The sequence below is a fragment of the Trichophyton benhamiae genome (genome assembly GCF_000151125.1).
Source record: "Trichophyton benhamiae CBS 112371 chromosome Unknown contig01535.1, whole genome shotgun sequence".
Classification (NCBI taxonomy): Eukaryota; Fungi; Ascomycota; class Eurotiomycetes; order Onygenales; family Arthrodermataceae; genus Trichophyton; species Trichophyton benhamiae.
In genome coordinates this window covers 230,634-243,987 of record NW_003315109.1, presented here as the reverse complement: position 1 = coordinate 243,987, position 13,354 = coordinate 230,634, and the positions used below count along the sequence as shown (strand labels likewise).

The 13,354-nt window shown below is 47.4% G+C and overlaps 7 protein-coding genes across 7 annotated transcripts; 2 read left to right on the top strand and 5 right to left on the bottom strand.

Annotated features, from left to right (window-relative positions):
* Positions 1-209: 209 nt before the first annotated feature.
* Positions 210-2,021, top strand: ARB_06367 (amidase family protein, putative; the record flags this gene model as incomplete). The annotated part of the gene is made up of 1 exon (XM_003015198.1): positions 210-2,021. One exon carries the CDS (start codon positions 210-212, stop codon positions 2,019-2,021), a length of 1,812 nt encoding a protein of 603 aa, XP_003015244.1.
* An 883-nt stretch (positions 2,022-2,904) lies between these two features.
* ARB_06366 (uncharacterized protein) lies at positions 2,905-4,331 on the bottom strand (the record flags this gene model as incomplete). The annotated part of the gene is made up of 4 exons (XM_003015197.1): positions 2,905-3,023; positions 3,090-3,377; positions 3,440-3,830; positions 3,888-4,331. 4 exons carry the CDS (start codon positions 4,329-4,331, stop codon positions 2,905-2,907), a joined length of 1,242 nt encoding a protein of 413 aa, XP_003015243.1.
* Positions 4,332-4,638: 307 nt separating this feature from the next.
* ARB_06365 (uncharacterized protein) lies at positions 4,639-6,349 on the bottom strand (the record flags this gene model as incomplete). Its single annotated transcript, XM_003015196.1, has 3 exons — positions 4,639-4,773; positions 4,830-5,592; positions 5,649-6,349. 3 exons carry the CDS (start codon positions 6,347-6,349, stop codon positions 4,639-4,641), a joined length of 1,599 nt encoding a protein of 532 aa, XP_003015242.1.
* Positions 6,350-7,632: 1,283 nt separating this feature from the next.
* Positions 7,633-7,884, bottom strand: ARB_06364 (uncharacterized protein; the record flags this gene model as incomplete). The annotated part of the gene is made up of 1 exon (XM_003015195.1): positions 7,633-7,884. One exon carries the CDS (start codon positions 7,882-7,884, stop codon positions 7,633-7,635), a length of 252 nt encoding a protein of 83 aa, XP_003015241.1.
* Positions 7,885-8,421: 537 nt separating this feature from the next.
* ARB_06363 (RNAse III, putative) lies at positions 8,422-8,993 on the top strand (the record flags this gene model as incomplete). Its single annotated transcript, XM_003015194.1, has 2 exons — positions 8,422-8,647; positions 8,737-8,993. The coding sequence occupies 2 exons, from the start codon at positions 8,422-8,424 to the stop codon at positions 8,991-8,993; spliced, it is 483 nt and encodes a 160-aa protein (XP_003015240.1).
* A 284-nt stretch (positions 8,994-9,277) lies between these two features.
* On the bottom strand, positions 9,278-10,147 carry ARB_06362 (uncharacterized protein; the record flags this gene model as incomplete). Its single annotated transcript, XM_003015193.1, has 1 exon — positions 9,278-10,147. One exon carries the CDS (start codon positions 10,145-10,147, stop codon positions 9,278-9,280), a length of 870 nt encoding a protein of 289 aa, XP_003015239.1.
* A 740-nt stretch (positions 10,148-10,887) lies between these two features.
* Positions 10,888-12,856, bottom strand: ARB_06361 (uncharacterized protein; the record flags this gene model as incomplete). Its single annotated transcript, XM_003015192.1, has 2 exons — positions 10,888-12,639; positions 12,719-12,856. The coding sequence occupies 2 exons, from the start codon at positions 12,854-12,856 to the stop codon at positions 10,888-10,890; spliced, it is 1,890 nt and encodes a 629-aa protein (XP_003015238.1).
* Between the last annotated feature and the right edge of the window lie 498 nt (positions 12,857-13,354).

The following is a 13,354-nucleotide window of genomic DNA, read 5'->3' as shown; positions in this document are numbered from 1 at the left end:
TGCGTCGTATATCTTAGTGATAATATCTTTTAAATAGTCACATACCCGATTAAATACTTTGATAATTGAGATGTACTAATGTTTAAATCTCGACCTGACCCGTAATCTTCGACTTGAACTCTCTCTCAAACGTCAAAAGCTGGGCTTCATCAAAATCGTACCTCTGCTACACCATATACACCAACTTGGTTACCATTTAACGTAGAGCGATGCAGATGTTTCAAAGCTCGTTTCTCCCAGCCTGGACGGCTATTCAGTCAATCTCAGACCTCTTCGGCTTCCACTCCCCAGCCGTATCTCGATTCAACCCGACCGAAGCCACAATCCAATCTGTCCACCAGGCTCTATTCGCAAATATATCCAACCCAGAGACTCGACTGACATGCCGCGAGGTAGTAACGGCGTTTCTCGCCCAGATAGAAACATATAACCCCCGTATAAACGCCATAATAAGCCTGGATGCAAACTCCCTTGCTGTCGCGGACGACCTGGACGCCTGGCTTCAAGATTCCCTAGAGGATGACGATGGCTTTTATACCCCCGACAATACCAGCAGCAACAGCTGGAGCGATATAACGTCCCTCATGCCACTATACTGCATCCCCGTGCTGTTAAAAGATAACTTCGACACAGCCAACAGGTCCACCACCGCAGGATGCGCAGCATTATCCAGCTCCCCGCCGCCCGTACACGATGCTCCTGTCGTCAAGGCCCTACGTGAGGCCGGTGCAGTGATACTCGGCAAGACAAATATGCATGAAATGGCCCTTGAGGGCCTCACAGTGTCATCTCTCGGTGGCCAGACGCTGAATCCCTACGATACTACCAGAACGCCCGGTGGTAGCTCAGGCGGTACCGGAGCAGCAGTGGCGTCTTCGTTTGCGGTGTTTGGCCTGGGTACGGACACAGTGAACTCGCTGCGTAGTCCGGCGAGTGCAAATGGCTTGTTTAGTCTACGGCCTACGCGTGGTTTGATTTCGAGGGCTGGTGTGCTTCCTGTCTCGTATACGCAGGATACCGTTGGGCCGATTGCGAGGTGCGTGTGGGATTTGGCTGTGAGCTTGAACGTTATGACGGCGGGTGAGTGGTTTGACGAAAGGGATAATATGACTGCTTTACGGCCACGACATGTTAGGGGTTTGGATTATACTGCTTCCCTATCGAAGGACCAGGGGGGGAATGGTGGTGAAAGTCTTCTGGGTGTCAAGTTCGGGTTGATAGAGGGATTCATGAACCGCGCTGATAACTCTGAGACAACGCCCGTCAACAAAGCTATGGATGCGATGGTGTGTAGGCTTAAGAAGGCCGGCGCGATTGTGATACCCGTTACTGACTCGATGTATAATTCCACTGCGATATTGGGCTTGGATGTTCAAGCGTATGAGTACCGCGAGATGGTGGACGCTTATCTCCAGAGTCTACACGAGGAAGAATCAAGAGGCCCACAGACAATGGCAGACTTGTACTCTGAAATAGATAACGAGCAAGACTCGTTCCTGGTTATCCCACACCAGTACGCCTTCGTTCAGTCTGCACTCGTCTCATCTCCCCTGAACGTCTCATATGCTCAAAAGCAACTTGCTATCAACGCCCTGACACTGTCGGTCAAACGGACGTTCTCATCCCTCAATCTCGATGCATTGATATACCCCCAGCAACAGAATTTGCCTGTTAAGATAGGCTCGCGGAACCAATATGGTAGAAATGGAATACTTGCAGCTTTGACGGGGAACCCTGTCGTCACTGTACCTGCTGGGTATTCGAATAGGGATATCTTCCGGAATATACCATCTGGGGTACCGATTGGTATGGAAATCATGGGTTTGCCATGGGAAGAAGAGAGACTTTTAAGCATTGCTGCGAGGATTGAAGCGTTGGAAAAAATCAGAAGGCCTCCCATGCTTAAGGCAAAGACTAGAAAGGCTGATGATGGAAAATGGATAGAGAATGTCCCCAAATTAGTTCCTAATAGGAAGAATATCCATAACATGTATCCCTTAGGGGTATATAGAGTAAATTGATATAGTAACATTGCATATCAGCTCTCATCACTCCTCTTGGTATCCGACGTTAGCGGTGCATCATTTGATTACTTTGCAAATTGCTATTCTTTGGTCCGTAGAACACCAGCCAAACATCAGTATGACACGAGAATACATCAGTCTCGCCTCCAGTAGTCGAAAAGAAATCAATATCTCATTAGAATCGTTTTCATGGTCTGTCAGTATATCTGAAACATCACATCCGAGGAGCTGCTGCATTGCTTCCATCGACCATAGCAAAGGAGAAGTTCCCTTTCTCTTCATATGAGCAGGCCTTGTCATTTGTCCAGCTACGCTGAGGCGAATGTCTGTTCCGGTGGTAGGATTGAACATGGGGGGGAAGCATGATATCATCCCGGTTTCGTCAACGATTGAGCCAACCTAGGGGATGAGAGGTTAGCAGATGCAGTGGGGTATCACTATTTGGTTCCAATGAAATCAAGTCTTCATATAGCTAGGGATTCGTATCCATAGTTTTATCGAGATACTAAATGGTACCATCGTTAATCCAAAAGTTTTGTGAATAACTCACTATCTGCGGGTTAAGTCTCAGCTTGACTTCTAATTCACACTGCCCACACAAAGCCTCGTTAGAGTTGGAGAAAATGGGAACATTGCAGCTGTAACAGTAATAAGGTCAGAAGCCTGCCAATCTGGGAATATCATGTCCATATAAAGCCCTGGAAGCTCACCATTCGGCACAGAACAGGCAATTTTGCTTGTAAAGGGCAGCCAAGTTAATATCAAGTAGCACCACAGATATATATCCCATGAATTCTCAAGGAGGGTTAGCTTGTGTTTGTCCTAGAATATTCAGCTATCACATACCACTTCGTGTGGAATTGGCGCTAGAAGTGAACTGTTAATAAAACAACATGCATCCATCATAGAATGAGGAAAGGTAAGCGTACAATTCCTCAATATCCGCAAGAGTGAATTTGATTTTCTGGACTGAACTTTCAAACTCCTCAACATTGAATACTATCGAGTGTAAATATTAGTGTACTTGTCTTGCACGCTGAACCTAGAATCTCAGTCCGAACCTACAGTCAGTGGGGAACGGGGGATTAACTTGCTCGGCTCTCCGTGCAGCAAGTCTTTTCAGTTCCTCTACTTCGACGCTTTCGGGATCAACGTCAACTAAAGTAAAGGAGGTTAGGTACAACCGCGATCCAGGCTTCCAGCTCGCATTAGATATCAAAAGGACCGTGGAGTTGGGTATCCATTTCATCCCCGATTTCATAGCTTCTCCGTAAAGGCCGAGGCTGGCTCTACTGTGTCCATCTGTAACTCCTACATCAACAGTAGGAACGGTCTGGTTATTTGAATTGGTTGCTGGAATATAATGCTGTGTTAGAGCACGCGTTGATCTGCTTGAAGGAACGAAACGGACGTACTCTCACGGACAGGTCCGACTGCATAAACGTATACTAGGACTTTCGTTGGCTTGCCCATTGAGTGCTTCTTTGGAGCATCAACAAGTGAATCCACTTGAAATGGGTATCTGTACCCCATTGGAATACGGCCTATGATACCAATATCACCTCGTTCGTGTATTTTGATACCACATCCTTGGTCTTTCTCCGGGAAGATACTTGCCATCAAACTCAGTGGGAAGTTCTCTGGAGGTGTAGATGGAGGAGTCGCTGGTTTTGAGGGAGTAGAAGATGAATCGGCCTTTACGTGTCCTTTTAACTGGTGTTTAAATGGGGAGATATGTGTTACCCATATGGAGACGAGCTTCCCCAGTCGAAGGTCATAGGTAGTATCAGCATACCACAGCTTGACCTACAGGTGTATAAAAGGTCAGTAGGTAGTAATCCAATTTTCGGATGGCAGTCATACAAGGATATAACCTGTATCATCTCTGAGAATAAGTTTCAAGCACCCCCTGGCCTGTTGACTTGCTACTGGATCGCTGTCCGATTTTGAAGATTTCTTCTTCTTTGTACTTGACTTGCTGATGTTTTCTGCATTATCGTCAAAGTATATATTGGGCTGATTGTATATATTCACAATTCTTGCGTCAAAAGCGACTCTCTTGGGTCCCTTTTTGAGGTCTCCCAGAGAAGATACGGCATCGTATGGCCACGACGACCTCTTCGAACTGACGCTCTCGTCTTGGTCTGGGGTATCGTGCTTCCTCTTAGACCCAGCACCGGCAACACGGAAGTAATCAGGTATCTTTGAGTTAGCCATGGCTATGGCCTTTCTGTCTCTCTGTGAGCGAGTTAAGATGATGTCGTTTCTTGAAGCTGAAGTTGAAGTCGAGAAGAAAAAGCCCCTCATCGGTTGATTACCATTCTAGGACGGATCACATAAGCAAAAGGGAGATAAGGATAAAAAGGGGTCAATATGAAGATAATTTCAATTTAATTAGCTGGATGTTGAATTCCAGCATAAGACGGCTGTTGGGTCTGCTGAAAGGAGTGGAGAGCGGACGTAGCCAACAGTTACTACTAACTAACATAGCACAAGAATAACCCCGAGAGGCATTAACCACCTCTTCACCATCTATTGGACAACGTTGTTATCTCAAAAAAAATGGGAACGTAATCATTTACGAAGGATGATGGTATCAATTGACAACAGCTGCTTAGCAAAGCTTGTGCTCGAGAGTCATGTCAGACTCTGGCTGGAGACCAACACAGGCACGGAAGATGTTGGTGACGGCAGCACGCTGCTTAGCTAGAGCGTTGACAACAGGAGTTCCCGGAGGAGTCAATGGGGCCTATCAAGAATTAGTTGGACCCTGATAAGACAAGAGGGAAAGTATTGAAGACTTACCTTCAACATGTAGCTGAGAATGCTAAGGACGCTGTGGAAGCCCTTGTATTCCTCACTCTCGGCAGACTTCCAGCTGACACGGGTCATCATCTCCGCAATAACAACAAGATCGATGATCAGAGGCGAAGCAAGGAGGGAGTCTTCACAGACGTTGAAGATGCTGATGGTCTGGTGGCCACCCATGAAGATCTCGGCGTAGTACTCGTCGAGGGCACGCTTGTTGTCACCGACAGCAGGCATGTATTTGATAACAACAGTGTGGTCTGGGTGCTCACCCTTCTTGTACAGAACAGAGTTGGCGGCAACCATGTCGTCAACGACATTGGACTTGGAGATCTCCTTGGATCGGAACTGCTTCTGGGAGCTCAGGTTCATGCCATCGTTGTTGCCGAGATGGTTGTAGCTGGCAATGGAGGTGAGCTTGATACCGGCGCTGATCAAAAAGTCAACGAGGGCAGACTTCATCTTGGTCTGACCGGACTTGAAGTCATCTCCACCGATAAAGGCACCCTTCTTCAGGGCAAGCTCCATGGCTCCGGGAACAAAGGTGTTCTGGGGAGAGCCGTTGATGAATGGAGCATTCTCAAGAATAGAAGCCACGGCGAAGATGGTTGATGGAGAGACTTCTTCGTGTCCTTCCTTGATAGCCTTGAGAAGGTTGTCAGCTGTATCATTGACACCTTCAATGACTTCTGCGTAACGCTCGGTGTTAGCAGTCCACATAACAAGAACCTTGTCGAGTTCATTGGCAGCCTTGAAGTCACTGTCTGTATGTTAGTACATCACCCAGGTCAGAGCATCTAAGTATAGGTAACCCACCGAATGTCCTTTTGGATCTTCTCAACATGCTCCCAGCAAGCCTTGGAGCCAGGAAGGACGTTATCCGCACGCTCCTCCTGGTTGGCAGCAATGAAGTCAGGGTAGTAGACACTTGGAAGGGGCTTGATGGCAGCCATCTCGTCATGGATCAGGGCCTTGAGAGTGGGCTCAAGCACCTGTGCACGGTCCATGGCATCGGCAAGGTTCATGCCACTGATGTCCCAGCCGCCAATAACAAGGTCATTGGGATGGACCATGGGGAGCATGTTGTTGAAGGGGATATTGATTTCTTCTCCGGTCTTCGCATCGGTTCCGAGCTTGACAGTAGAAGCCATGATGAGGGAGCCGTAGTAGTTGGCAGAACGCTTACCCTCACGAGTATCCCAAGTCAATCCACGACGGTTGGCAATGATACCAGCCGTGACGGTAGATCCGTTGTTTCCACCCAGGCCGATAAGCATGACACCGGTCTTGCTGACCTTGCGGTCGACCTTGAAGTCATAGACGGTTTCCTTGGGGGTTGCAACGAGTTTACCGTCCTCGGACTTGGTCACGGCAGTCGTACGGTAGACATACTTGGTGTTGATCTCGTCGTCGGTGTAGACAACATTGGGAGACTCGACCTTGAAGATATCAACCCCGTGCGTGGGGGCCGACCCGTTAACAGAGCCATTGGCAGCTGCATCCGCATGTGGAGCCATTGTTCAGTCTGGTGATCTTTTTCTTGACTAAACCGAAGAATAGATTTATAGAGAATTGGCGGGATGAGGACTCTCCAAGTAAAGCCGAGCTGGTAGTGGTTCAATTGCTTTTCAGATGGCCTTTACTTGGTATGGGGAGCGTCCGATGCTCCTCCACGAGCGGATGAGCGTCGGCTTCCGTTAAACGGGTGGTGCGACCTGCAGACAAGAAGTTAGCTATTGGATTCAACGTATATCAACACCGTCAAAAGACCCCTTCAAGGCCTTCTCCCCGGCTGTATATCTCGAGCAGCAGAGTCACTCACGATGGCAGCAAGTTGGAAAACGTCTTGGCGGTATTGACGGATCAGCTTCTAAAGAGAAGAAGTGATCGAGCGAGGGGCAAGCAAGAAACGTGAATTGACGTCTTCAGCAAGCCGAAGAGGTCTATACTGGGGGTTGTGGGGGGTTTGTGGGTGAATCTGAAGCTGTCGCTGGAGTCGATGAAGTTGGTGAAGTTGTTGGTTGTGGTGAAAAGTGGGAGAGGCGGGAAAGGGGCGGGCGGTTTTGGCCCTATTTATCCTTTCTTAGTCCCAACGTCCGCCCTCCGCCGTCCATCGTCCATCGTCCATCGTCCTCCCGGCTGTTTAGAGAGAGCCCAAGGGAAAAGCAAAGAAACGAAAAGAGGATTCCCCACGTCGGAGAGATCAGGATGCGTTCTCTGGCCCTTGCTCCCTGCTCGAAAAAAGCTGTTATTAATTGTGACCTTAGCCTATGCCGTCTCGCGCTGCAGCCCGCTTTTCGCTCGTTCGTCTGCATCGATAACTTAACTATGGCCCACCGATGCAGCCATTGAACTGAATTTATCCCGCAGGCTTGTCGTTCTCCACGGTGACAGCCCGCATGCTGGCCCGTTATTCAATCTCCGGCTGCCGTAGCTTGCTTTCCTGTGTCCGTCGAGGCCGGCGTTGAGGGCTCACGAGAGCAGTGCCAGTGCCCCTCGTCTGCGGGTTGTTGGAGTTATCGATAGCGCACCGCGAGGGCTCAGGCCATTGGCCGGGGGCAGTTTGGTGGCTTGATATGCAGGCACTAATATTGGTCCAATGCCTGTCAAGCTCGCTCATCCCTGATGGCACACCGACTGAAGGGTTCTTGTCATCCTCGGTTGGTTCCCGTCTTTATTGTGCTGCCTGCTGGGTGGGTTAACTCGTTACTAAGAAGTGGAAAAGTGGTCTTGTGGATATGAGAATACCCAAAGGATTACATATTGTCATCTTCCAACCCTGCTGTTCACGCATAAATGGTTATGCAGGGAGACCGGGAATTCTCTGTTCATGTTCGTTGCCTCTTTCCAGCGTGCCGATATCGCCTTCATCTCTGGAGTAACAAACGGGCACCTGCAGGAATAAAGCAGGCAGCAAGGCAGTGATGAGACTGGAGTCCGAAGATTTTCCGTTGATCTTCATTGCTTTGAGATACTTTCGACTGGCCTGATGAGCTGTTCCATGCAGGTATCCTTTCCTTCCTTCGATATCCAGAGCGATATTCTTGGACATTGCCTATTTTAACAGATCACCATTTTTTTTCAGTCGTGTCTGAGGGTGTACGACTTGACTTTCTTCATTTCCGGGGCGTTTGTGACTCCCCCGGGATCAGCAGTCATTGCTCAAGAAGTGATCGTGAGGAGGATTCTGCCTAAACCAGGGACCTACTTACATACGTCAAATCACTCCAAAGCGTCTGTCCGTGATTAATTACGATTAATGCAGAGTACATGAGTAATGATCGAGTAGAAGGTCCTATGCCTTTCTATTCAATTCATCAAGTGGCCATTTTTGATGTCCAGCCGTATAGTAATGATATTGTTGGGGAAGTCTCCTAACTTCACTGATTCCCTCCACCTATTTGGTATCCTAAAGTGAACCAGCACTCTCTGACACAGAAAAACTCCCCAGTGACAGCAAATCTAGAATTATATATCTCCATGAAAACCTCTCTACTCCTGGATTGTTATTTTTGTTTCCCTTTCAATACAAGGCATACCGATGTCGCTTTCTTCGCTATAGCTCTCGATTCCCAGCACTAACGCAAAGATGGATGAGGGACTTAAAAAATTACTGGCGTCGCATATGTGGCGGACCAAGGCTATGGAAGACCTCCTTGAGTACCGCTTCAAGGACAAAACCATAGCTTTAAGTGCCTTGAATCTTCCTGGACGCCTTACTTCGATTAAAGATAACACCGGCCTCGCTCAAGTTGGAAAGGCTGTCATGGAGCTGTTCTTAATCACGGATGGTTATGATAAAGATATGGACCCGGGTAAATAATACATTTATCCCTATCAATTATAGATCTACATTCACATATATTGACCGTTGGCTAATTACTTGACCATGTGTTCGTAACAGAAAACATTGATACTCTCCTGACTTTTGTCTTGGATAACAGCAAGCTTGCAGATATCGGGACAAAGAAGGGCCTTGGACGATGCATGATGGGTATGCGGTCAAGCACTGCCAACCTTACGCCCCTTTACACCGCCCGGACCGTCCAGGCATTGATGGGTGCCGTCTATCTCGACAGTGATGGAGATTTGGAGAAACTATACGAGGCGATGATGGCCATAGGACTACTACCCAAACCAGGCGCTCAATTGCCCGTGTAACTTGATGCTCTGATCTCTTTACAATGACCCAACTAGACTGTTGGCATGCGTTGATGCACTCTGTAAAAGGGATTCAGTCATAACATGGAGAGTCTGCTAATCAAATTGGCTCAATTTTTGATTAACGCAATGTGAAATTTGAATGTCCATAATAAACCCCTTTTCTGCCTAGTTATCCATTCCTATTTGCAGTTTCCATGTAAACTGCATTAAGTTGACTTCGGCTTCAATACCCAATGTTAGAACCACCCGAGGCATTCCTAATTAGCAGGTTCCGTAACACATTACTCCCTGTCCGATTTTGTAACCCCTCGTGGACAACTGTCCCGCCGCTCCATTTTCATTTCCAGTTCTTCCTCATCCCAAGGCCCATAGGCGTTTTCCCTATCATACACGTCGAATTCCTCCTTTTTGGTGTCGTTAATCCGGGCTTCGGTGGCAGAGCGAATTTCTGTTTTCCAGAATTTGGTTGCACCTTGCTTGAGTCTCGCATCATAAACATCGTAGAGGCGGGATAATACTACCAGGGAATATGCACAGTGGTCTTTTATTTCGGTGTGTAGAGTGGTCTCCATATACTGCTCAGTAAGGCACCCATCGGCCTCGGGACAAAAGATCATTTTTCTAAATTCGTTGGACTCTTGCCAACGCAATTTTTCCTTGGCACTTAGGGGGCTATCGTTGCGTACGCATGTTGCCAACCCCCTAACGAATTCCCTTGAGCCATCTCTGGTTGCGAGCTCCATGAGCTGGATATCTACTATTCCATCGAGGGTGATATCGTGTTGATGAAACAAAACATTTGAGGCCCCACGAACGTCAAAGACGGCTTTGCGTAGAACTGGGCATTCAAAGATTGACTCAAGTGTTGTTCCAGTTGAGTCTTCGGTAGAGAAGACGTCATCATTGTCGATGGCATGCATGTTAATGAGATAAATTTTGTTCTCTGGTCGAACAAAGATAGAGATGATGGACAAGGATCCCTCACGGCTGACGTCTCTCCCCTTGAATTCAACAAACAGAGGAACAGGGTCCATGTCGAGTTCCCTAAGACCAGATAGAAAGTTTTTGAGATTGCTAACGGTGTCAATTACAGTCACACTGGGCATGACTACTGGATGTGCCATCTCTTCCAGGGCAGATAGTGGTAACATGTCGTGGTAATGGGTAGCAATAGTAAAAGGAGACTTCGATTTTCTGTTGAAACTCTTGAGTTGGCAGTAGAAATGATGAGCTTGATAAGTGAAGGCTGGTTGATCGAAAACCAAATAAATGTCAGTATCAGAGTCAAGCCCGTGTTGGCATAGGTTCCTTGACTAGGGGAAGAGAGAATGATACCAGATAAAGTCCTAGGAGGCAGGCGAACGGTCCTAAATATCAAGTTTGTTTATTTTGAAATTGATATAGGCATTTATCTGGGAGTCTGAAGTTTTCATGTAGCAAGGTTGTTATAAGTGTTTGCTTGTAACAACAGGCTCTAAAGTTCTCGGAATATGATATTGACGGAAGATGAATGGTGAAGGTAGGAAGCTTAAGGCCGGAAGCTTGTAACTATATCCGGAAAAAAAAAAAAAAAAAGTTATAGGATGGATGTAACTGAGAGAGAGAGGTATCAGTCTATCAAAATAAAAGGGGTATATGAGTAGAAGTGACGTAAAAGTGAAGTAGAATTGAACGAGGACGCTCAGTTGTTTCCTGATGACTCATGCCTCGGCAATCTCATATTCTTTGAACAAAAATCCGAAACCTCACTAATGTATGAACTTGAATTTCAATCTTTTCTCATCCCTCTCACCCGGTGCTATATCGAGGGAAGATGAATATATTCAAAGAAACAAAGTCATAAATCATGATATCAAACCATCACTCGTAAAGAAAACTGACTAGTCGGCTGCTAGATAATGAAACTTTGTTGCTCGTTGTTATAAAACCAGCTCTTGCGAGTCGGCTGAGGCGTAGGGCATTCACCTCGAGCTTGAGTCGGGCTCACAATGATATTGTTCACGATACTTGCTTCTCCCTTTTGAATGGCCTCGATCTGGTTCTTAGCACACGACATTGCCATGCCCCAGAAGTTGCATGTTGGAGGGACAGTTGGCAACGGGGGTTCAGCGTGAGTTGAATTGACCTCCCCCTGAGTAGAGTAAAACTCTATATCGTCCGTGACCGTTCCGGTAGCAATGTCCATATTGAACATTGCACGACGGAAGATCTCATATCCAACTTGTGGTTGATAGGCAAGCATCATGTGTCCCGCTTGATATACACGGGTGAACGAGAAAAGGCCATGTTGGCGGACTTGGGCTTTGGGGACTCCAGAGTCATCGGTGTAGACATCTGCATACCCTGCCCTCCTAAAGTTTTTGGCATCCTTGTAGTCGACAGAAAGACTAACATTCTCGGCACCAACCCAGTTGCATATGAAGTCACGGTCGCCGTATACCATGGCAACTTTCACCCTAGCATCTAGCAAATTGGCGATATCAAGTAAATGTCCACCCCTGTCACTCCGAACGTAGTCACCAGTGACGTTGAAGACATGCTCAACCGTGTATGAGGGGTCCGTGTGGTTTGCTGGTACACCCAATGCTTCCTGTACCTCAGTCTTCGCTAGATATCCCAAGAAGCTGTTGGAAGGGAAAGGATCTAGGTGGCACTGAGCAATGTCAAAGAGGCCTCGTTTTGCCCCGTCAACATATATGCCATCTACCTCCGTGTTGCAGTAGCTGTTTGCACGCTCACATACGTAATTGACTTCGTCAACATGGCCGTATGCATTTGGGTCGTAACGCTTAGCGAGAGCATGACATTCTAATATCTGGTCAAGGCACCCTCCTCTCTTGCCATAGGCATGCATCGCCTTATCATATCCAGCATCATCGATTGCCTGGATACCATAGGTATTTTTGTTGTATGGGAAATCAATATTTGACTTCTGCTGAGATATCAGATCCACGCAGCCGTTTATTATCCCGACAGTGTCAAGATGAAGAACAGAACCGGTCAGGAGGCCAGCTTTGATACGGTTGTTCTGTTGCAAGAAGTATGCCATGAAACCCGGGGCATAACGGCCGCCGTATGACTCGCTCCAGAGGGAAATCTTGTCATTCTCTCGATTATCAGCGTAAGGAGAGAAATCCTGGGACCACACCTGGACGATATTCCACATGTGTCTGGCAGCATTGAGAGTAGTATTTGCAGTTTTACTAGGATCACCGCTACCAAAAGTGCCAGCAAGGAGGGTGCCGTCTTTACTTGGGTCATGATCCGGTCCTTCTGGGGATAGTATGTTGGTCTTGAAATCAAACGTAGCGTTGGTGAGCACGTCGTAACTAAATCCTGTCTGCACTGGCTGATCGATATACAGGAGGTTGGCTTCCTTGTTCCAGGAATGCTCGTTCAGGACAGTTGACTGAGCATCTTCGCTCATCCGGCATGGCCCACTCTCAACGAATACTCCAACCATAGAACCTGCCCCTGGACCGCCATTGATATATATAGCCAAGGGATCAGTCTCTGGCTTTACTTGAGACTCAAAGTACCAGAAGTATATATGAACTGGAAAGTCTTGTGGAGCCTCACGCATAGAGTTGGGAGGGAAGTTGATATACCCGGAGTACGACCTAACGTTGCCACAGACTCCTTTCTATAGCACATTAGCACCGGTGCTATATATGGAAGAGGGGAGGCCTCCGAGATATATGAATACATGTGCGACTACTTACAGGGACCTCTTTGTAGGTGATAGTTGCCCCGGGTAGGGCTTTAGACTCGATTGTTATCAGATTCTTTGGCTTAGGGGGGTACCCGGCCGCAACAGGGGGTGCCAGTAGCAGGACATCGAGAAGCCATGTAATCAACATTTCTCTTGTATCAAGTCAGAAAAGGAAGAGCAAAATAAATCTCGATAAAGAGCCGAATACCGAAACGATTTTCTTTGTTAGGCAGACATGGTATAAGGGGTGAATAGATGTCGAGAGAGCAATCCCCGAGCGGGCCGCTTGTCGCATGATAATGGTCCATTTTATATGCAATACCACAAGACCCGTAAGCGTGGCAAGATATGGTTATCATGTCGTATAGGCGCCTAGAGATATGGTAGTTATCAAGGACCCAGTATAATCAAGTGCCGAAGGGGTGGAGATGACAAGTTCACAAGGCATATATTTAGTTTGTAGCGTTTTGACAATGTCAAAGTACCTCATCGATCGGCTTAGGGGCAACGGTGAGGTGAAGATAAGATGTATGATATCACCTGCCGCTAGCCACGAGGAACATCGTGATAAACGAGGATGCCACCCATTTGGGTTTAACCCACAGAAGTTTTCGCCCGCGACGACATGTCAGACGACCCATTTCGG